General features: G+C 46.5%; 1 protein-coding gene across 3 annotated transcripts in view; it reads right to left on the reverse strand.

Moving 5' to 3' along the window:
- DRP2 (dystrophin related protein 2) overlaps positions 1 to 22,944 on the reverse strand; it is a 227,894-nt gene that overhangs the window by 34,679 nt on the left and 170,271 nt on the right. For all 3 annotated transcript variants that reach the window (XM_073573086.1, XM_073573085.1, XM_073573087.1), the window contains 4 exons: positions 21,809 to 21,920; positions 18,084 to 18,220; positions 15,838 to 15,903; positions 15,390 to 15,455 (listed from right to left, as the gene is read on the reverse strand). In XM_073573086.1, the coding sequence (XP_073429187.1) occupies positions 15,390 to 15,455; positions 15,838 to 15,903; positions 18,084 to 18,220; positions 21,809 to 21,920 (381 nt within the window). The remainder of the gene's footprint in view (positions 1 to 15,389; positions 15,456 to 15,837; positions 15,904 to 18,083; positions 18,221 to 21,808; positions 21,921 to 22,944) is intronic.

The raw sequence follows: 22,944 nt of genomic DNA on the forward strand, positions 1-22,944 counted from the left end.
AAAGCTGACTCCAGGCGACATACCAGATTACTGAGTGCTACAGCTTTATTCCCAGAACAAGGAAAATCTCCATCGATAATAATAGCATGCAACAAGTCCTTGACCAATCCCACTTTGTGGAATATGGAATCAGTCTGCATGGATGCCCACCTGGGCCATAGCATTGCTATTGGCGTCTCCATGGGTACACTTTACTCCCATCCCCTTCCCTGAGTCCAGGAGTCCCATCACTTGGATACTGTTCACAGTCACCTGGCATTCCTGAGACCCTTCACAGTGAAGAGGGACAGCACTGCATTAGGGTAGGCAAAGTAGGGGTAGCGCTGGCCTACACTGCAGTCCATGGGCTTCAAGGTCAAGGGACAATTTGCTGATATATTACTCGAGACTTGACACCTCAAACAGATAATGGTACGATATTTACCCTTTGAACCTGGCTCTGACCCCTCTTAGGTCTTTGTGCACCCCCCAGACGTGGACATGGTTGCCTTATTTATTTGGATCTCCCAGAAATGCGAGCTCAGGCTCCCTTGATTGCTCAGGGAGTTTTCCATAGACAAGTATCTTTCCATGAGACTTACAAGGTCATCTGCATTCTGGGGATCTCCTTGGGCAATGCAGCTTTGCACAGATTTCGGTAGTGAGTGGACAAATCGGTCCACTTCCACTCTTTCCACCCTCTGAAGAGCAGGTTTCGGGCTGCAGCTATTTTAGCACCAGGTATAACAGGTCAAACATCTGGGACCGAGGAGGTGTGTTCCTTTTGTAGCGCCACAGGTGAACCCATTGTTCCTGGACTGCCAGGGTGACACTCAAATGTGCCATAATATACAACTTCAGCTTGTCGTACTCTTTGGCATCCTGCAGAGCAAGGTTATAGTATGCTTTCTTCGGTTCCCCAGTAAGTTATAGAGCAAGGATATCTGCCCATTGCTGCCAGCCTCTCAAATACAGTTAGATTAGACTCGAAATCATCCTCCACAGTAAATTTCTGTAAAATCTCCCGTACCATTCGCCTCACACAGGGACGGACTGGGACTGAAATTCAGCCCTGGCCTTTGAAATCACACAGGCCCATGTTGTCCCCGTCCCCAAGCTCCAGACTGGAAATATTACTAATATTACCCTGGATGGAGGAAATCAAGATTTACTGCAAGACCAATATTTCTAATGATACCTGTGGCCTTGTGGGGTAAGTGATGGAGTCAGCGACTTTGTGCTCCGTCACAACTTTTAACAGTATGGGTGTCTTGAGAACAATGATTCTGTTAACAATATAGCAGACAAGGCGGCCCATGACCAGATAGGCCCTTCTGGTATTTGCCAGAATTGCCAGATGGCCAGTCCGTCCCTGGCCTCACCTGAATACCTTCACTTTGGCTGGCGGGTGGTGCCATATCCGGACATTTTCTGTCAGGAGAGCCATCTGCTGCCGATCCTGCTGCTGTTGTAACTGCTGCCGCAAATCCTGCTGCTGCTGAAACTGCTGCTGCTTTATCTCCTGCTGCTGCTGTTTAAACTGCTGGATCAGGAGTTTGCTAGTCTCCTGTTGGATTTGCTTCTGCTGGACTAATCTCTTAACAAGCTCCTCCATGCTTTCAGACTGTGTTCACAATGCTGTAGCTGAATTTACTCAGGACATTCAATTTTTCCACTGCAATTGCCTGTGCTCTCTGGGACTTCACACCCACATTTCATTCACCAATTGTAGGGATTCACACTTTCAGGTAGGCAGTAGGTAGCATTCACACAGTAACTGTCATGATATGTGACTGGCCCTGCGTGACTCAACCCGGTCGGTCACCAAACAACAAGACAAACAAGGGAACACAGGAGACACAATTACAACGGTGGGCCCTGCTATAGGGAACGGGGAAAGGGACACTTCCTGCACTGTCCTACGGATGTGCCCTGATCTCCCTGACGTCCCTATACAGGTTCTTTCAACCTGTCGCCGACCAGGATACCTTAGCCCTCACTTGCCCTGCACCTAACCCTCAATAGGGAATTGGTAAGTCCCACCGCTGCACTAATATAACAACAAGGAAAGATAACAGACAAGGTAAGACAAACAACACTTTGCTTACTCTGCTGCCAATGCTCTGAGCAGCAGAGTAAGGCACCAGATCAGCATTCAGCAGAAGCACCACTGCTCTCAGCCAGCTCCTGTCTTGGCCACGGTTGGTACCCAAAAGGAAGTATATCACCAACACCAGCTGATGCCTCAGGTGACCTTACATAGGAAGGTGGGAGTGGTCACCACCAGCAGACTAACTAAACATGTAGTAACACCAGCGGCCACCGGGGGGGAAAACTGACATTAACCCCCAATAGCCACAAAGGAAAAAAGTTTATATGTGAGCATCTCAAACTGACACAGATCCAAAAATGGATCGTGATTTTTGGATCGTGACATCACGCCCCTATGAGGGGCCTCTGGACCCTCAACACCGCACCTCACCAGAAAACCACCTACAGTGAGGACGCCTAGATCCACCAGAGTTCACCTCAGCAACCACCTGACTCTCAGGTTCATGGCAAATGTGGACTGATGGAGGTGACAACGTATGCTGCGGAGGTACCACAAATCCCCAGAGCACTGACCTGGGTAATGAGTTGAGTATGGGTATTACTGGGGGTAACTCCAGCTGGTAAGTCCCCGGGCCAAGGATGGCCGACATCCGATACGGCCCAATCACCCGAGAACTCCAGACGCCTGCAGCACACCTCTACTGGATGTTTTTGGTGGACACCCATACATACTTGTTCAAACACAGGTCCGGACCTGAACTTTTATTGCCATGCACACGTTTTCCACAAGATGGTGAATTCTTTAAGGAACTGACAACAGAGGCGTCCCCCTGTGTCACAACACTCACACAATTCAGAGAGGGGACCACCACCCTCCTCCGACCCCTCCTCCTACGAGGACTCTGCCTCTTAGAGTTGGCTAATGGTGAGGGTTGAGACTTGCCCCTACTCTCTGGCAGCAACTCTGCTGCCCCCACTGGAGAAGGGGATGATTGGGATGATTGTAGAATGACGGCAGAGACAGTAGCCCCAGGGCAGCAGCCCTCACACAACTGATCCCAGCTGACTATTTCCCTAGACCGCCAATCTATGACCGGGCTGTGTCTTTTCAACCAAGGGAGGCCTAAAACGATAGGTGATAGCATTCCCCCCAAGACGTAGCATGACAGGGACTCATCATGATGAGTCCCTATACGCAGATATACAGTCATGGCCAAAAGTATTGACACCCCTGCAATTCTGTCAGATAATATTCAGTTTCTTCCTGAAAATGATTGCAAACACAATTTCTTTGGTATTATTATCTTCATTTAATTTGTCTTAAATGAAAAAACACAAAATAGAATGAAGCAAAAAGCAAAACATTGATCATTTCACACAAAACTCCAAAAATGGGCCGGACAAAAGTATTGGCACCCTCAGCCTAATACTTGATTGCACAACCTTTAGCCAAAATAACTGCGACCAACCGCTTCCGGTAACCATCAATGAGTTTCTTACAATGCTCTGCTGGAATTTTAGACCATTCTTCTTTGGCAAACTACTCCAGGTCCCTGATATTTGAAGGGTGCCTTCTCCAAACTGCCATTTTTAGTTCTCTCCACAAGTGTTCTATGGGATTCAGGTCTGGACTCATTGCTGGCCACCTTAGAAGTCTCCAGTGCTTCCTCTCAAACCATTTTCTAGAGCTTTTTGAAGTGTGTTTTGGGTTATTGTCCTGCTGGAAGACCCATGACCTCTGAGGTAGACCCAGCTTTCTCACACTGGGCTCTAAATTATGCTGCAAAATTTGTTGGTAGTCTTCTGACTTCATAATGCCATGCACACGGTCAAGCAGTCCAGTGCCAGAGGCAGCAAAGCAACCCCAAAACATCAGGGAACCTCCGCCATGTTTGACTGTAGGGACCGTGTACTTTTCTTTGAATGCCTCTTTTTTCTCCTGTAAACTCTATGTTGATGCTTTTGCCCTAAAAGCTCTACTTTTGTCTCATCTGACCAGAGAACATTCTTCCAAAATGTTTTAGGCTTTTTCAGGTAAGTTTTGGCAAACTCCAGCCTGGCTTTTTTATGTCTCGGGGTAAGAAGTGGAGTCTTCCTGGGTCTCCTACCATACAGTCCCTTTTCATTCAGATGCCGACGGATAGTACGGGTTGACACCGTTGTACCCTCGGACTGCAGGGCAGCTTGAACTTGTTTGGATGTTAGTGGAGGTTCTTTATTCAACATCCGCACAATCTTGCGTTGAAATCTCTTGTCAATTTTTCTTTTCCGGCCACATCTAGGGAGGTTAGCCACAGTGCCATGGGCTTTAAACTTCTTGATGACACTGCGCACGGTAGACACAGGAACATTCAGGTCTTTGGAGATGGACTTGTAGCCTTGAGATTGCTCATGCTTCCTCACAATTTGGTTTCTCAAGTCCTCAGACAGTTCTTTGGTCTTCTTTCTTTTCTCCATGCTCAATGTGGTACACACAAGGACATAGGACAGAGGTTGAGTCAACTTTAATCCATGTTAACTGGCTGCAAGTGTGATTTAGTTATTGCCAACACCTGTTAGGTGCCACAGGTAAGTTACAGGTGCTGTTAATTACACAAATTAGAGAAGCATCACATGATTTTTCGAACAGTGCCAATACTTTTGTCCGCCCTCTTTTTTAAGTTTGGTGTGGAATTATATCCAATTTGGCTTTAGGACAATTCTTTTTGTGTTTTTTCATTTAAGACAAATTAAATGAAGAGACTAATACCAAAGAATTTGTGTTTGCAATCATTTTCAGGAAGAAACTGAGTATTATCTGACAGAATTTCAGGGGTGTCAATACTTTTGGCCATGACTGTATATTATCCACGACTAGGGTCAACCTCCCCTGGCTCAGTGGGACAGACTCAATGGCCTGGACGCTTAGGGGTTTAGCCAGCATCCTACACCTCAGGCCATGGGTCTGGACAAAGTGAGCATTCACCAGATGGACTCCTGCTCCACTGTCCACAAGCACCGGTATACCCTCAGTTACTCTGCCAATCAACACTTCTGCTGACAAGGTACACTGAGGGGAAAAAATGGAGGAAATTACACTCCCTGGTCGTCTCCCTCCACACGACCAGGGGGACGTGGCTTCGTAGGTGGTACAAATGTTTTGGCGCGAGCTGGGCAGACCCCGATAAAATGACCTGTCTGCGCACAGTAAAAACATGCCCCAAACCACGACAAACCGCAGGCGACACCGTTTGGGAACTAGCTCCTCCCACCTGCATGGGTTCGTCCGTCAGCACTGGTGTGTCCTCCTCCCTAGCAAGGACTACAGGGGGCACATTTGGTGTTTGCCTTTCCCTGAGGCATCTATCCACCCGGATGGCAAGGGACAAGGCGGCCTCCAACGACCTGGGGGCGGCGTACTGCACCAGAGCATCCTGCAATTTTGGGGACAGACCCTGCACAAAATGACTCCTAAGGGCAGGGTCATTCCACTGAGTGTCAGTGGCCACCTCCTAAACGCTGAGCAGTACTCCTCAGCAGGCTGACCCCCCTGCTTGATCTTACAGAGTCGGGTTTCAGGCAGGGAGACGCCATCAGGATCTCCATACACCAGCGCCAATGCCGCAAAATCGTCCACTGATCGTAGAGACGGTGAATCAACCGGCAGGGAGAAGGCCCAGGATTGGGGATCACCCTTAAGAAAGGACATAATGATTCCCACCCATTGTTCCTCACTCCCTGATGAACGAGGACGGAGCCTGAAGTATAACTTGCAGGTCTACTGAAAAAACAAAAATGTATCTGTCCCTCCAGAAAACCTGTCAGGGAGAGATATCTTGGGTTCTGGTTGAGCCTGCACCTGAACCAAGGCCCCAAACCCCACCAATTGCTGCAACTGCTGCACCACCTCACCACGCAGCACCCTAAGTTCATCAGTGAGGGTCTGAAGCAGTTGGGCAAAGGCTGCATTTGGGCCATGGCTCACCAGACAAAATGGGACGGCTGGGGATAATGTCACGATATGTGACTGGCCCTGCGTGACTCGACGATCGGTCGGTCACCAAACAACAAGACAAACAAGTGAACACCGGGGAAACAATTACAACGGTGGGCCCTGCTAAAAGGAACGGGGAAAGGGACACCTCCTGCACTCTCCTACGGATGTGCCCCGATCTCCCTGACATCCCTAAACAGGTTCTTTCAACCTGTCACTGAGCTGGATACCTTAGCTCTCACTTGCCTTACATCTAACCCTCAATAGGAAATTGGTAAGTGCAGACACTGGTCCCACCGCTGCACTAATATAACACCAAGGAAAGATAACAGACAAGGTAAGACAAACAACACTTAGCTTTCTCTGCTGCCAATGCTCCGAGCAGCAGAGTAAGGCACCAGATCAGCATTCAGCAGAAGCACCACTGCTCTCTGTTAGGAGTGGCGGAAGGCACTAAAAAAAAATAAAGTGCCTTCGCCACTTGTGGTCCACCGTGCGGTGGATGGTAAAACCGCTGCTGAGAGAGGCAGAGCACAAATATGCACAGGGTTCTAACACACCCAGAAGCAATAAGGCAAGCTCTGTTAAGGGACACAGAGCTGCAGGGAAAATAATACCCAAATAGTATCGCTGAGCCTGTTAACAGCAAAGGATCTCAGCGGCACACGTGCGGTAGCCGGAAACCGGAGTAGTTAAATACAGTCACTACAACCGAGCGGACTTACCGTGTACACGTGTGCTCGGCGTCGCAACTGCGCACGCCTGGACAAGCTGCAACCACAAATATCGCAAGCGCGATGCAGGACGCTAAGCTGTTGGAAAGATGGAGCTTGTGCGCGCTGGCGCTAGCGCAGGTACTAACTGAAAACCACTCACACACACAGACGTATTATCAGAGGGAAGGGGTTTCTTAATGAGTCAGTCACCAATCCAAGCATCTGTCACCATACACACAGCAGCAGTATGAAAATATTAGCGCATGGCATAACGGCCATGCGCACTTTTTAAAGCGTACGGGATCTGCCGGAAATCTCCAGACCCCTGAGCTAAACCAATGGAATCAGGAGCAGGACCTGAGCACCTGACTCCTGAACTCCAAAGGGAGCTCGTCCCGTGGGCATGCTCAGAAGCTGGAAAAAAGGACTTAGCCTCTGGACACAAATGTGAGAATCTGGATTCCCGCATAGGCATCATAGAACCCAGATTCCTAACACTTTCAGCCAGCTCCTGTCTTGACCACGGTTGGTATCCAAAAGGAAGTGTATCAACAACACCAGCTGATGCCTCACGTGACCTTATATAGGAAGGTGGGAGTGGTCACCACCAGCAGACTAACTAAACATGTAGTAACACCAGCGGCCACCGGGGGAAAAAACTGACATTAACCCCCGATGGCCAGAAAGGAAAAAAGTTTATATGTGAGCAGCCCAAACTGACACAGATCCAAAAATGGATCGTGACAGTAACTGGATTCTTGTATCAAAACAAAGTGATGTTTACTTTTCACTGCTTGCACAGCATATAACAAAACCATAAACATAAATCCCTAGCCTTTTCCAAAAGCTAACTAAACAACACAGACCCTTACTACTCATACACGGCTGTGCTAGTCCCAATCCGGTCAAAAACAACAGCTATTTTCCATAGCAACCAGTGATACTTGCAGTTTGGTGAACACGGCCTGTGTAGTCTCTTCTACGAGAGATAAGTCTGTCTTGTCTCTTGAGCTTCAACACAAATCCGCTCTGGTCAGCTTCCCTGAACTGACTAAGGAAAACGGCTAGCCTGGTTATATGCAGGACTAGCCAGATGCAATCAGAGCCTGTAGTGCTAGGATTTAACTATAGTCTACCTGACTTTGTTACACTAGACTGAAAGAAAATAGAAAGAACTCAGCACTAATACACCCAACGGTTGCGCCTTTGGATTTGTGAACTCACTGTGCCACAGGACCGATCCTGCCCAAGGGTGTAGCTAAGCGGTTACCTGGTGTTAATTGGTGCTCCTGATGGTGGAGACAGACTGAGCTACAGATAGCTGCCAGGTACCACTTCTGGGCAGATCCCGGTACTGCACTTCTGGACCCCAAGGGTCGGGTTCGCTGACATGAACTAGGTCTATGTTCATATACACCGGTATAGGATACTAGGTCAGGGACTGGACGCACACAGGCAGGGGACAATATTCAGGCACTGGCCACACTGGACCAGGGGACGTCGGGAACAGGACAATGGCTGCACTGGGACCAGCGGACTTCAGGAACAGGACTGGCCATAACAGGATCAGGGGACAACATTCAGGCACTAACAGGAACGGGACTAGGAAACAATGTTTAGGCACTGGCTGCACTGATACCAGGGGACTTTGGGAACAGGACTGGCGGCACCAGGACCAGGGGACAACATTCAGTCACTGGGAGCACCGAGACCAGGGAATAGACCAGGAGTGCCAGCCATACCACTACAAGCACTCCGTTATCACTTGTGAATTGGATGAGTGTACTATTGCATAAACCATGGATATAATGTGATGCTTAAGTCAAATCACATAACAGTGCTGTTACTTCTTAGTGGTTCATCCACCATCCCATATGCAGTAAGACCGACATACCACCAATCCATCTGCAATCTGACTTTTGATGAAGGTCACATAAGATGACTGATACATTGTGTTACATTCTTGGATTGTACAACAATAAACTCATCCAATTTGCAAGTGATAACTGAGATTGTATTTGTCTTTCTATTGTACTGGAAGGGATTGGGGCGCTACTCAAGCTCCAGAACCTTCATCACGAGAGCCTTATTCTATCCTCTAGATTGAGACATGGCGTGGAGCCTGTGAATAATGTAGGTGCTATGCTTCGCTATGCTCACTTACACATCAGTGTCATCTTTCTTGTTATTACTTGCATGGCTACTTTTGCTTTTCGCTAAATTATTGTGACTAACAGCCTAATATAGTAGATTTACTTGCTGATCTGTCCATTTGGGTCAATAAAAGGCAGCAGCCCTATGAACGTATCATAGGCGGTGCCATCATCCCAACAGATGGCATCCTTGCCACAACATATAACATTCTTAGCACATGCATGACACCCATCATCAGCAAACCGTGTCAGGACTAATCTGAATGACAATGAAAGAGGCTCCAGACTCAAAGAAATTGCTCATTTCGCCTCTCTCCAGCTTGTATACTTTTATGATACAGCAGCAGGAGTAATATACTGGCTGTTGTAACTTGATTCGCGCAGCAGTGAAGAGGGAGGGGAAGGAATTGTAAAGATGCTTGGTCCTTTGCGGTAGGTTCAAGGACAAGTTGAAGTGCTAGATCCACCATATGACGGATATCAAGCCTGCATGCAAGGCTATTAATTTCTTCAAGCTTGATGGAATCTAAAACAGTCTTTTGTGTGTAATATACAGTATATGCAGAATATGTTTAAATAAGGTATATATAAGTGTATTATGCATGAGTATCAATGCGGTGCATGAGCATTATGTGTGCAGTATGCATGTTAAGTTACATTTAAGTGCACTGGGGAAAATTCAGATAGTGAATGAAAGCATTTTTGTACATGTACACCGGATACTTTGAGACAGTGACCGACGTTGTTGTGAATGGCCGGTATGTGTCGCTGAGGAGGAGGTCCTCTACACTGTAAGCCTGAAATGTTGCTCTGGGACCTGTAGTTCCACGAGCTTTGTTTTGCTTATAAGTGGCTGGACTTACAGGGTTGGCCGGAGAGCTGAGCAGCACTGGCCAACCACCTACCTCCCATCAAGGGGCTGTGTCTCATAGGCTCTAATGAGACTGTGGTGTGGTCATATGGTCTCTGTGGTGGAAGGTCCTGCAAGAGGACAGAATTCTTGAATAGCACATGGTGAGGCCATGTACCTGCGGAGCCTGTGAAGGCTGTGTTGGGGAAGCTACCGACCTTCTAAGAGTATGGAACTGTCAGGTGGGACCTTGCTGAGCAAGTCATTGTACGGGAAGTGATCCTAGTAAAGCAGCTTTCCTGGAAGTCAGGACTGACAAGGAGTCAGCATGTGGAGCAGAGCTCCTGGAAGGTAACCTCAGAAAAGGGTTGTAAGAAAAGCCAGAGGGGTTTATCTGCTATATGAACAGAATGGTGGTCATAATGTGGTGGTTTCGTTAATGTAATGAAATGGACTTTAAATTATGCGGTTTATGCTGAGTAAGTAAACCGAATAGACTGGTTTCAGTGAGAAACTGTTCCTGTGTGCCTTAATCCCATTGCCAAGCGAGTGTCCCCCAACACATACAGTGAGCGCTATTTTACACTACAAACTTGTCCAGAGCAAGTCTCACCCTTAGATAAAGGGAATCTGTCAAGTCCCTAAATGCTATTACAGTTGTGCTCAAAAGTTTAGATACCCCAGCAGAATTTGTACTTTCTTGCTCTTTTTTCAGAGAATATGAATGATAACACCAAAACTTTTTCTCCACTCATGGTTAGTGGTTGGGTGAAGCCATTTATTGTCAAACTACTGTGTTTTCTCTTTTTAAATCTTAATGACAAGCCCAAAACCATCAAATGACCCTGATCAAAAGTTCACATACCCTGGTGATTTTGGCCTGATAACATGCACAGAAGTTGACACAAATGGGTTTGAATGGCTACTAAAGGTAACATCCTCACCTGTGACCTGTTTGCTTGTAATCAGCATGTGTTCATAAAAGCTGAGTGAGTTTCTGGGATCCAGACAGACTCTTGCATCTTTCAGCCAGCCACTGACATTTCTGGATTGTGAGTCATAGGGAAAGCAAAAAAACTGTCAAAGGATCTACTGGAAAAGGTAGTTGAACTGTATAAAACAGGAAAGGGATACAAAAAGATATCCAAGGAATTGATAATGCCAGTCAGCAACTGTGAATAACAAATGGAAAATCAGGGGTTCTGTAAAAACAAAACCATGATCAGGTAGATCAACAAACATTTTGTCCACAACTGCCAGGAAAATTGTTCGGGATTCATAGAAAAACCCACAAATAACATCAGCTGAAATATTGGACTCCCTGAAAACTAGCGGTGTGGCTGTTTCAAGATGCATAATAAGGAGGCACTTGTAGAAAAATGGGCTGCATGGTCGAGTCGCCAGAAGAAAGCCATTACTGCACAAATGCCACAAACTATCTCATCTACAATATGCAAAACAGCACAGAGACAAGCCTCAAAACTTCTGGAACAAGGTAATTTGGAGTAATGAGACCAAGATTGAAGTTTTTGGCCACAACCATAAATGTTACCTTTGGAGGTCAACAAGGCTTATGATGAAGGGAACACCATTCCTACTGGAAGTGGATGGCTGATGTTTTGAGAATGTGTGAGCTACAAAGGCACAGGATACTTGGTTAAAGTTGAAGGAAAGATGAACGCAGCATGTTATCAGCAAATACTTGAGGCAAATTTTCAATCATCAGCCCGGAAGCTGCGCATGATGGGACGTACTTGGACGTTCCAACATGACAACAATCCAAAAAACAAGGCCAAGTTGGTGTGTTATTGGCTACAGCAGAACAAAGTGAAGGTTGTGGAGTGGCCATCTCAGTCTCCTGACCTCAATATCATTGAGCCATTCTGGGGAGATCTCGAGAGCGCAGTTCATGCTAGAGAGCCCTGGAATTTACAGGTACTGGAGGCTTTTTGCCAAGAATTGTGGGCACCTTTACCATCTGAGAAAATAAAGAACCTCATCCATAACTACCACAAAAGACTTCAAGCCGTCATTGATGTTAGAGGGGCAATACACGGTATTAAGAAATGGGGTATTTAAACTTTTGATCAGGGTCATTTGGATTTTTTGGGTTGTCATTATGATTTAAAAAGAGAAAACACAGTAGTTTGACAATAAATGGCTTCACCCAACCACTAACCATGAGTGGAGAAAGTTTTGGCGTTATCATTCATATTCTCTGAAAAAAGGCCAAGAAAGTAAGGGTATGTGCACATGCTGCGGATTCTGCTGCGGATCCGCAAAGGATTTGCCTCTGCGGATCCGCACCAGTTCCGCAGACATGGTACAGTACAATGTTATCCTATGGGATTTGAAATCCGCAGTGCACATGCTGCGGATTGTTCCCTGCGGAAAGGCTGCGGTATCAAATCTGCAGCATGCCAATTCTTTCCGCAGATTCCACTGCGGTATGACACCTACCGTATTTTTCGGACCATAAGACGCACTTTTTTCCCCCCAAATTTTGGGTGAAAGTGGGGGGTGCGTCTTATGGTCGCAATATACTCACACTGGTGCGGGTGCGGTGTGGCTCTGTGGTGTGGTGGTGGCAGGCTATGCACCGATGCAGGGGCAGCGGCTTTCCGTTCTCTGTGGGGCAGAGGCTCTGCTGGCATTTTCTCACAGCCCGGAGGCCCCCGCACATCCGTAGCTGCCATGTTGCGGTGGCCTCCGGGAACATGGACGCTGGGAAGATGACCGCCGGTCTGGTTACTGCGCATGCTCAGGTACAGATCTCATCCCGAAATCTCAGGAGACGAGATTCAAATCTCGGCAACGAGATCTCATCTCCCGAGATCTCGGGACGAGATCTGTACCTAAGCATACACAGTACCGGGACCTGCGGCCATCTTGCCGTCGTCCATGTTCCCGGAGGCCACCGCAACATGGCATCTACGGATGTGCGGGGGGCCTCCGGGCTGTGAGAAAATGCCGGCGGAGCCTCCGCCCCTGCACCGGAGCCACTGCCCCTGCACCAGAGTACAGCACCCCTGAGCACAGCACCGTAAGCCCCAGCACAGCACAGAGCCCCCAGCAGAGCACGGCACCCCACAGCCCCCCTTCCCAGCACAGCACGGCGCCCCACAGCGCCCAGTACAGCACAGAGCCCCCAGCACAGCACTCCACAGCCCCCCTTCCCAGCACAGCGCCCCAGCACAATGCCCCCAGTACAGCACAGAGCCCCCAGCACCCCACCCCACAGCCCCAGTACAGCACAGAGCCCCTGTACAGCACGGCGCCCCACAGCCCCCTTCCCAGCACAGCGCCCCAGCACAGTGCCACCAGTACAGACAGCGCCCCAGGAAAGTGCCCCCAGTACAGCACGGTGCCCACAGCACAGCGCCCCAGCACAGTGCCCCCAGTACACCACTGTGCCCACAGCACAGACCCCCTTCCCAGCACAGCATAGTGCTCCCAGCACAGCAAGGTGCCCCAGCACAGTGCCCCCAGCACAGCCCCCCTTCCCCAGCACAGCACCCCTGTCCCAGCACAGAGCCACCACCACACCAGCTTGGGATGGGATTTCCTAGAGGCCACTGCACCAGCCTGGAACACCGAACGACCCCTGTGACCACTCCTCCACCTGTGCCGGATCCCTTCCCTGGTAAGCTGAATTCGGACTGTAAGACGGACCCCCATTTGACACATTATTTTTTTCCCTATTTTCCTTCTGAAAATTTGGGGTGTGTCTTATGGTCCGGTGTGTCTTATAGTCCGAAAAATACGGTATTCCATTGTCCAGGTGTCAAACCGCAGGGGAAAACCGCTGTTCAATCCACAAGAAAACCGCAGGTCACTTTACCTGCGGTTTTACCTGCGGATCCGCAGGGAAAAATACGCAGGTGCATCCGCAGCGTGTCCACACACTCTAAAAATTCAGCCGGGGTATATAAACTTTTGAGCACAACTGCAAATGGCAGATTTAGGGTATGTGCACATGCTGCGGATTCTGCTGCGGATCCGCAGCGGATTTGCCTCTGCGGATCCGCAGCAGTTCCGCAGACATGGTACAGTATAATGTTATCCTATGGGATTTGAAATCCGAAGTGCACATGCTGCGGATTGTTCCCTGAGGAAAAGCTGCGGTTTCAAATCCGCAGCATGTCAATTCTTTCTGCGAATTCCACTGCGGTTTGACACCTATTCCATTGTCCAGGTGTCAAACCGCAGGGGAAAACCGCTGGCCAATCCTCAGGAAAACCGCAGGTCACTTTACCTGTGGTTTTACCTGCGGATCCGCAGGGAAAAATCCGCAGGTGATTCCGCGGCGTGTGCACATAGCCTTAGGGTTATAATATCGCCCGCCGCTTTACTGAAAGTGAGGCTACTAGGAGAAAATAAACTGATTTTCTCCCAGGAGCTGCAAAACGAGTTTCAATCATGGGGGCAGTGCAGGGAACAACTATAATCTCCGCTCTGTATACAGTGAGCAGCTGTTTGCACAACCTGGCACAATGATTGACAGATCGCTCTTCACAGATGAGCTGCAGAGCAAGCTGTCAATGAAGAAGTCGGGGCATGCTTACAGAAGCTCACTGGGTACTGAGCCGTGACTGCAGCTGCACCGGCCGCACCTGTTAGGAATCTGGGTTCTATAATGCCTATGCGGGAATCCAGATTCACACATTTGTCTCCAGAGGCTAAGTCCTTTTTCCCAGCTTCTGAGCTTGCCCACGGCATGAGCTCTCATTGGAGTCCAGGAGTCAGGTGCTCAGGTCCTGCTCCTGATTTCATTGGCTTGGCTCAGGGCTCTGGAGATTTCTGGCAGGTCCCATACGCTATAAAAAGTGACCATGGCCGTTATGCCATGCGCTAGTATTTTTTTTATACTGCTGCTGTGTGTATGGTGACGGATGCTTGGACTGGTGTCTGACTCATTAAGAAACCCCTTCCCTTGGTTATTATGTCTGTGTGAGTAAGTGGTATTCTGTCAGCACCTGCGCTAGCGCCAGCGCGCACAAGCTCCATCTTTCCAGCAGCTTAGTGTCCTCCATCGCGCTTGCGATATTTGCGGTTGCAGCCTGTCCAGGCGTGCGCAGTTGCGACGCCGAGCACACGTGTACACGGTAAGTCCGCTCGGTTGTAGTGACTGTATTTAACTACTCCGGTTTCCGGCTACCGCACTTGTGCCGCTGAGATCCTGTGCTGTTAACAGGCTCAGCGATACTTTGGTATTATTTTTCCCTGCAGCTCTGTGTCATTTAACAGAGCTTGCCTTTTTGCACTTGGGTGAGTTAGAACCCTGTGCATATTACCGCTGTAGTGCTCTGCCTCTCTCAGCAGCGGTTTTGTCATCCACCACACGGTGGACCCCGAGTGGCGAAGGCACTTTAATTATTTATTTTTTTTAGTGCCTTCCGCCACTCCTAACAGCACGTCTATGACTGAAAGCCGGCAATTCCCTGGAGGAATAAAGTTCCCAGTACCAGCATTTTCAGTAAGGTGGCCGGGAGGCATTGTAACGCTATTAACCTGCAGATGGTTTAGTAATCTAATGACGGAGAATGTGGAAGAGGTGAAGAAAGGTTGGACGGGGTGAATCTGTATCAGTAAAAGGGAAAACCCATCTAATGTTTATTTGCTTTTATAAGTGTAAATGTTGCTAATGTAATGTCTGTGATACTCACAGGCTATCATCAGGAGAGAGGCTGTCAGTGAAGAAGGAGCAACTCTGATTTTCCATCTCGGCAAGTCTACAGAAAGAAAGGCAGAAATGTCAGGAATACAGCAGTCATGTATCACTTCTCGCAGCTTTGAAATTGTAGTCACATTATAAGCTCCCTGGTGAATAAGATGAATACTCATATTAAATCCAGGAAAGCTCGAGATTATGCCAAGGTACAAGTAATTAATCTCAAGTAGTTAAATATGAAGCAATTCTAATACATACTATTATTTGTTTTCCCAAAATACACACGTTAGGCTCTAGTTACATCATGTGTTTGTACTCCCTGCACCCCCACCAAGCTGCATAGATGGTAATGAAGGTCTTTAAAATGTAAATCTATCAACACTTTTATATCTTTGATCTGTTTCTGCGTTCACAAGAATTTAATTTGATTTTAATATACAGACCTGCTAGCGAAGTGCTCGATTCTGGAATGTGTGTCAGCGTGAGGAAGCATCGGAGAAGACAATGGCCTGTAGCAGCGAAAAGATGAAAGGCATGAAAAACATGACATGACAATGATCATTGATGAAGATTTTCACTGCTCAGCCTGGATCCTTCACCGTTACCCTGAGCTTAGAAATTTTAAAATTTAGAAATAGAAATATCAGGACTTCATTTGCTTGCTGTAACCGTGAGTGCCATGTAATGACTGCTAGATCCAGAGGAGCCACGCGGCGGTTCTTCCAGCATGCCCCACCACAAAGCAGGACTGCTCTGGAAGGTCTATGTCCGAACATTTGGTGAAAGTAATTCTGCTTATGTTTCACTCTTCATTCTCAAATATCACTTTTTGTTTACAGGCGATGACCACAAGTAAACCCTACAACTTACACTAAGTCTACTCCTGGAAATGCCACCCGTTCCGCAACCTAAAAATCGCCAACTACTTTACGTTTTTAACGTTTACAGCCATATTGGAGTTCTGACACATCATATATACATGTCTACATGCCTGATCCTCCAGTCTTCAAAAGAGCAAAACAATTAAGCCGTCTATATACTTTAGTTGGATTTCGGTCAAATGATGATTTGGTCAGCACACAACTCAACTGGCTCTTCCATACGCAGTCGTGCTTGTTCAGCTCGTTGTTATACATGTCTTTCTGAGATAAGCCATCATCAGATAATACAATTGGCAATCTAACGTCCCGGATCAATATATCTGGAGCTCTACTGCACTTTAGACTGCTAATATAGGTGGATTTGGCCTATAATAGTCGTTAGATCCCATTCACACGCCTGCCGGAGCGCCAATGCTCCCCCTTTCATTTATAATAATCTCTGGAGGTAGATTCTCTTGGAGATCTATGTCCAGCCCAGAGATCTTAACAGCTCATTTACATATAAAACATCAGATCGCTGATATCAAGGTATCATGTTCCTCAGCTTTATATGACCTACATGACCATATAGAGGGCTCAATAGGGCTGATCCTACTGACGGATCCCCTTTAACAACTGTAATGCAAATTTTCCTCCAATTTACATCTCTATGTGTCATTCATCAATAAAAATACTGAAACCCATTTTTGTTGCATATTTAATCGCATGCAAAGCCTGTCAATTACAGTATGGGGGTTATACATCAGGAGGCACTTGTCAGATTAATCCCCCAGCTAGAAACCTTTCTGTGGTTTTTCCACACTTTGCTCAGGAACGCAGTAGTAACATCTCCTCTCTAGGCACCGATTTGTTTAGACCGGAAATTGTCATGCCACTCTTGATGAAGGGGTGGGGTAGAGTCAGGCTCTTACTCCTATCAGGGACTGGAGTGATTTCTGGCGTAAAGAATCAACATGAATAAGAGAAGTGCCTCTTCTGACCTAGCTTCACCCATATTGGTGGAGTTGGGAGAAATTGGTGTGAAAACGCCAAAAGTCACAAAACATTTTCTGAGCTTTCAAAGCAATTTATGCCAGAAATCTGGAGTTACCACTTTGATGAATTAGGTACTATGGGGTCCAGGGTATCGTGCAGGTTAGTCCACATGCTTAATAGAGAATCCTATTGGATTTTTCTTCTTGGTACCTTTATGGGCAGATTGTCCATTTGTTCCACTGAATTGTAGAGTTCACTCTATTTGCTATGTAAGTGTAATATTTTATTTTCCTATGAATTTTTTTGTGGTTTGAACCTATAGATGTGCGGCCACTTTCATGTGATGATTAAGGAGAGTAAAAGCCTTAGGGCTAATTTTTTCTCAAGTACGACAGATTTTTATCAGTGTTATCTGAGTTTCATCCATTTTTCTTAGATGAGAAAGTAAAAAGATTCTCAACCTTCTCCTATCCTGCAGTCCGTGTATCGCGCACAGCACTCGGCTGGCATACGAATGCTGTCCAATTTTTTCACCGATTAATACACTTGCATTGCCACTTTTGGTCAGACACGCGGACATGTCTTAATGCTTTTGTGCGACACAAAAAAATCGGACATACAAACAGTCCAATAGACTAAGCTACAGTAGCTACAAGTTCTAACAAAAAAAAAAAACAGAAAAGAACTTGTACGTGAAAAAGCATGTCCCAGTTTTAATCTAACAAATGCTTTTTTTTAAATGTCTCCATAACTTTCTGATGGTTTTCTAATGCGTCTAATATTGGGGATAAAAACTGTGCGGGTTACGTTGATCTTATTCATAGGACACTTACGTGTCAGATACTTCGACTTCAAGAACAGACTGCACCGGCAGATAGCCCCGCTGTGGATGTCGACTGAAGTAATGACGGGTCCTAAATTTATTCTTTAAAGTGGTCGCAAAATCTCTCATCTTCTCTCCTGAAGTTGTCTGAAGAAAAAAAAAAGAGTAATGTGCGGAATTAAAGAATAAATTAACATGAGAACGTACATACGGTAATGTTATCCCACACGATACCGTATATCAGCGATTAAATCTGATAGGAAAGACACAAATCATCAGCCCCACTGTGCATTATTACATAGGGAATAATCGGGTACTAGAGAATGAAATTGTGGTTACAGATTAGGGGCATAGCTGGGCAAAGGTGCCGTAAGAATTGGGTGACAGGCAAGATACACCACTTTTCACACACTTTTTTTTACATTTTTAGGGCATCCTATATTTTTGACATAAGTACATTTTCAACTAGTTTTTTCCATGGAGATATAGTATATTTGTGTGGGAAAATCATAGTTTGTGGGAGCAATATACTACGTGAGGGCATTGTGGGTGAATTATAGTATGTGGGGGAACTGTGGGAGACTTGTACTAAGTGGGGACACTGTGGGGGAATTATACTACGTGGGGGCACTGTGGGGGAATTATACTACATGGGGGAACTGGGGAAAAATTATAATACGTGGGGGGACTGTGGGGCCATTAAAAGCAGGCAAGAACACTCAAAGGAAAGGAGAACATGAATGGAGTGGCAGTGCTCTTTTAGTATTATTATTTATTTATATAGCGTAATTGATGCCATTGTGCTGTACATGAGAAGGGGTTACATACAAAATACAGATATAAATTACAGTTAATCAACTGAAAATGACAGACCAGTACGGAGGGGAGAGGGCCCTGCCTCTGTGGGTTAACACATGGTGGGGAAGGAGACAGTAGGGTGGGGTGGTTGCAGCAGCTCCGCTGGTAGTGGTGAAGAAGCATTAGTGTCAGTGCAGGCTGTAGCTTTCTTGACAAGATGCGTTTTCAGGTTCTGTCTGAAAGTTCCAAGTGTGGTGGATAATCAAACCCTTGAGGCACAGAATTCCAGAGGATAAGGGATACTCAGGAAACATCTTGGAGGAGATTGGGTGTAGAACGTATAAGATAAGAAGATCTTGGGAAGACCACAGATTGTGTTGGAAGATATCGGGGATTAGTTTGGCAATATGCGCAGGAGACAGATTATGGATGGTTTGTAGGTCAATGTTAGTAGCTTGAACTGGATACATTGGACAATTGGGAGCCAATGAAGGGATCTACAGAGGGGAAAAGCTGAGGAGTAACAATGTTAGATGGATTAGTCAGGCAGCAGAGTTAAGGACAAACTGGAGAGGTGCGAGAGTGTTAGAAGGGAGGTCTCAGAGGAGGATGTTGGAGTAGTCCAGGAGGGAGATGATACGGGGAGAGCTCCAGAGAGCTTTTCCGAGCGACATTTCTTGGAATCAGTGCAGGTTCCAGCTGGCAGACCCCCAGCAATTGGGAAGTTATTGTGATACCTTCTAAATTTGAAAATACCCTTTAGGCCTCTATCACACGTCCCTGTCTCCGGTACGTGTGGTGACAGTTATCACACGTACCGGAGACACGTACACACGATGTCAGTGTGTTTTCACGGACCGTGTGTCCGTGTGCAAAACACGCAGACATGTCCGTTTTAACAGGGACACACGGCCCGCAACACGTGCTGCACACATGCAAACGGAGAACAGTGCACACTGTCCTCTGTGATCACGGATGGCCACCGGGGAAGAAGCGGCTACTGTAAGCCACTGTTCCCCTGCATGTGGTGCTGAACTCGGCTGTCATTCTTCCCTGCTCTGCCGGCAACAGCTTGAGCAGGGAAGAATGAATGAAAACAAACCGACAAGGGGTTCCCCTTATTTTTTAACCAACCCAGTAAAACTATACAGGTGCGGGCTGCTATTCTCAGGCTGGTAAGGGGCCATTAATATGGGCCACCCCCCAGCCTAAAAACAGCAGCGCGTAGCTGTCCAGAAAAGGTGCATCTATTAGATGCGCCTATTCTGGAGTTTTGTCGGGTTCTGCCCACTTGTCCTGTAGCAGTGACAAGTGGGATTAATAAGGGGTTAATGTCACCTTGCTATTGTAAGGTGACATTAAGTCCCGCTTAGTAATGGAGAGATGTCAATAAGACACCTATCCATTACTAATCTTATAGTAATTAAAGGGTTAATTAAACACACGCGCATTAAGAATACATCACAGACTGCTAATTCCATCTTGAAGCCAATGATCACCTGTAAAAAAATTAAAATAAAACAAATCAACAATATAGCATACCTGTCCGGCGCTCAGTCATGTCCCGTGTAAATCCATCTCTGGGGGATGATAAGTTTACAGGCAGAGCGATGCTAATGTGACCACTCGGACTGTAAATTTCTGGGGAATGAATGGGAAGCAGCGTGCACAGGCTCAGTGAATAGCAGTGACATCACTGAGCCTGTGTACGCTGCTTCCCATTCATTCCCCAATAGTTTACAGCCTGAGCGGTTGCATTAGCACCGCTCCGCCTGTAAACTTATTAACCCCCAGAGATGTATTTACACCGTGGGTCATAACTGAGTGCAGGACAGGTATGCTACATTGTTAGTTTGTTTATTTATTTATTTTTTTTACAGGTGATCAATGGCTTCAAGATGGAATTAGCAGTCTAATAAAGATGGAAAAATGTGTGGTGTATTCTTTCATTAAAAGACTTTATTCTTAATGCGTGTGTTTAATTAACCCTTTACTTACTATAGGATTAGTAATGGATCGCTGTCTTATTGACACCTCTCTATTACTAAGCCGGGCTTAATGTCACCTTACAATAGCAAGGTGACATTAACCCCTTATTAACCCCACTTGCCACCGCTATAGGGCAAGTGGGCAGAACCCGACAAAGCTCCAGAATAGGTCGCATCTAATAGTTGTGCCTTTTCTGGGCAGCTGCGGGCTGCTGTTTTTAGGCTGGGGGGGGGCCCATATTAATGGCCCCTTACCAGCCTGAGAATAGCAGCTATAGTTTTGCCGGGTTGGTTACAAAAATAAGGGGAACCCCATGTCGGTTTGTTTTCATTCATTCTTCCCTGCTCACGCTATTGCTGGCAGAGCTGGGAGAATGACAGCCGTGTTCAGCACCACATGCAGGGGAACAGTGCTTGCTGTGGTGCTATTTCCTCTGCGGCAGTCCGTGTGGTACTGATGCGGCACATGGGCGGCACACGTGTGCCACACGGATGTGCCACGTATACACACGGACACGGATATCTCCAGTATCGTTTTTTTTTTGGTACCGGAAATATCTGTGAAAGGACCTTATACATTTGTTAAATATTCCTATACACTTTTAGAGGTGGACCGAAAACTAATGATGAGTATCTTGCAATGTATCCAGTGTGTGTAGGGAATACTTTGTTAAACAGGCAAAATGTTTTATCTAACTAAAACAATGCAGCAGGAATTTGTACTTCCAATTCTATAAGCACACAAAGGATTTTCTACACTGTATACAGAGAGATTATGGACAAGAATGTTTCCTTCCAGCGACTGTGAGTAAAAAAAGATCAAAACTTTACATGCAAGTTTAATAGAAAGTTGCTAAATACTTTAGAGACTGATGGGGAAAAAAGTCTGGTGTCAAAACATGATATGTAAATATATGGAAATATCTATGAAAATATAAGGTGGTCATACCGGTGTGAAATATTCCATGATCGGATAATGGAGTTTGTTTCCTTTCCCTGCCTGTCCGGTTAAAAAGCAGGACTGGCATATATCCACACCAAACTGCTTTAAGCTGCGGTATCTGGAGAACCATAAATAGTTCCATTAATAAGAGTAATTCAAAGCTTAAAGAGTAACTAAACACACACACATATATACTGTATATTATTATTTTCTCAGGCGTGGAAAGTTCTGAAATGGCAAATCATTTTATTAGGAATTTAGCTTTCATTCTATATAGACATAGCATATAAGTAGCTTCCAATCCCAGCTTTTCCCCAATCTATTTTCCTGCCTTTAGCTACAGTAATAACAGAGCGTACTCACTTGGAGCACAGATGATAGCAGTGATGGGTCATCTCTGCCTCAGTGTCTCATTAACTCTAAAGATAAGCTGCAGCAGCAGATTGTTTGTAAAAGTAAAGCACTCAGGGAAGGAAACAGAGGCCGATCCATTACTGCCATCACCAGTACTCCAATTATATCAATGCAACTGAAGGCAGGGAAATAGTCTGGGGAAAAACAGGGGTTTGGAAGCTGATTACATGCAATTTTTTTTTACAGGAATGAAAACAAAATCCCGTAAAAAAGTGATTTGTTAAGTTTCATAACTTGTGTAATGCCATCTCTACATGTTTTTTCCCCCTCTCCCCGGCTTGGACGCTCACCACCACTGTCGCTCTGTTGTTCCTGCTCCCACTGCAGCTCCCAGGTCACAGAGCCTGAGCACACCTCGCAGGTCTCCTGGCAAAGCGTTTGGGGCTGTAAGGTAGCGCTGTTATTCAAGTAGGGGATACTCGCTTAGCCGCCACAAAACCAGATCCGGCACGGATTTTCCATAAAACAATTATAATCCATGCAGTTTATTCAGCATCATAAACCCACAGCAGTAACATAAAGTTCATCACATCAGCATAGCGTCCATGACAGAGTTCAGCTCTGTAACCCTTGTGGTTACACAGGTAAGGCATACACAGGCTCTTCAGTCTCAGTTATCTCACCACGTCAGGGTTTCCTCATGACTGCTTCACCTCATCATGCTGCAGACGTCCATTCGCTCCAGGGAATCATCAGGCCCGTGCAGCCATTCAACACAGCATTCCTTG

The sequence above is a fragment of the Dendrobates tinctorius genome, unplaced genomic scaffold (genome assembly GCF_039654945.1).
Source record: "Dendrobates tinctorius isolate UK_male_01 unplaced genomic scaffold, ASM3965494v1 ptg000034l, whole genome shotgun sequence".
Lineage (NCBI taxonomy): Eukaryota > Metazoa > Chordata > Amphibia > Anura > Dendrobatidae > Dendrobates > Dendrobates tinctorius.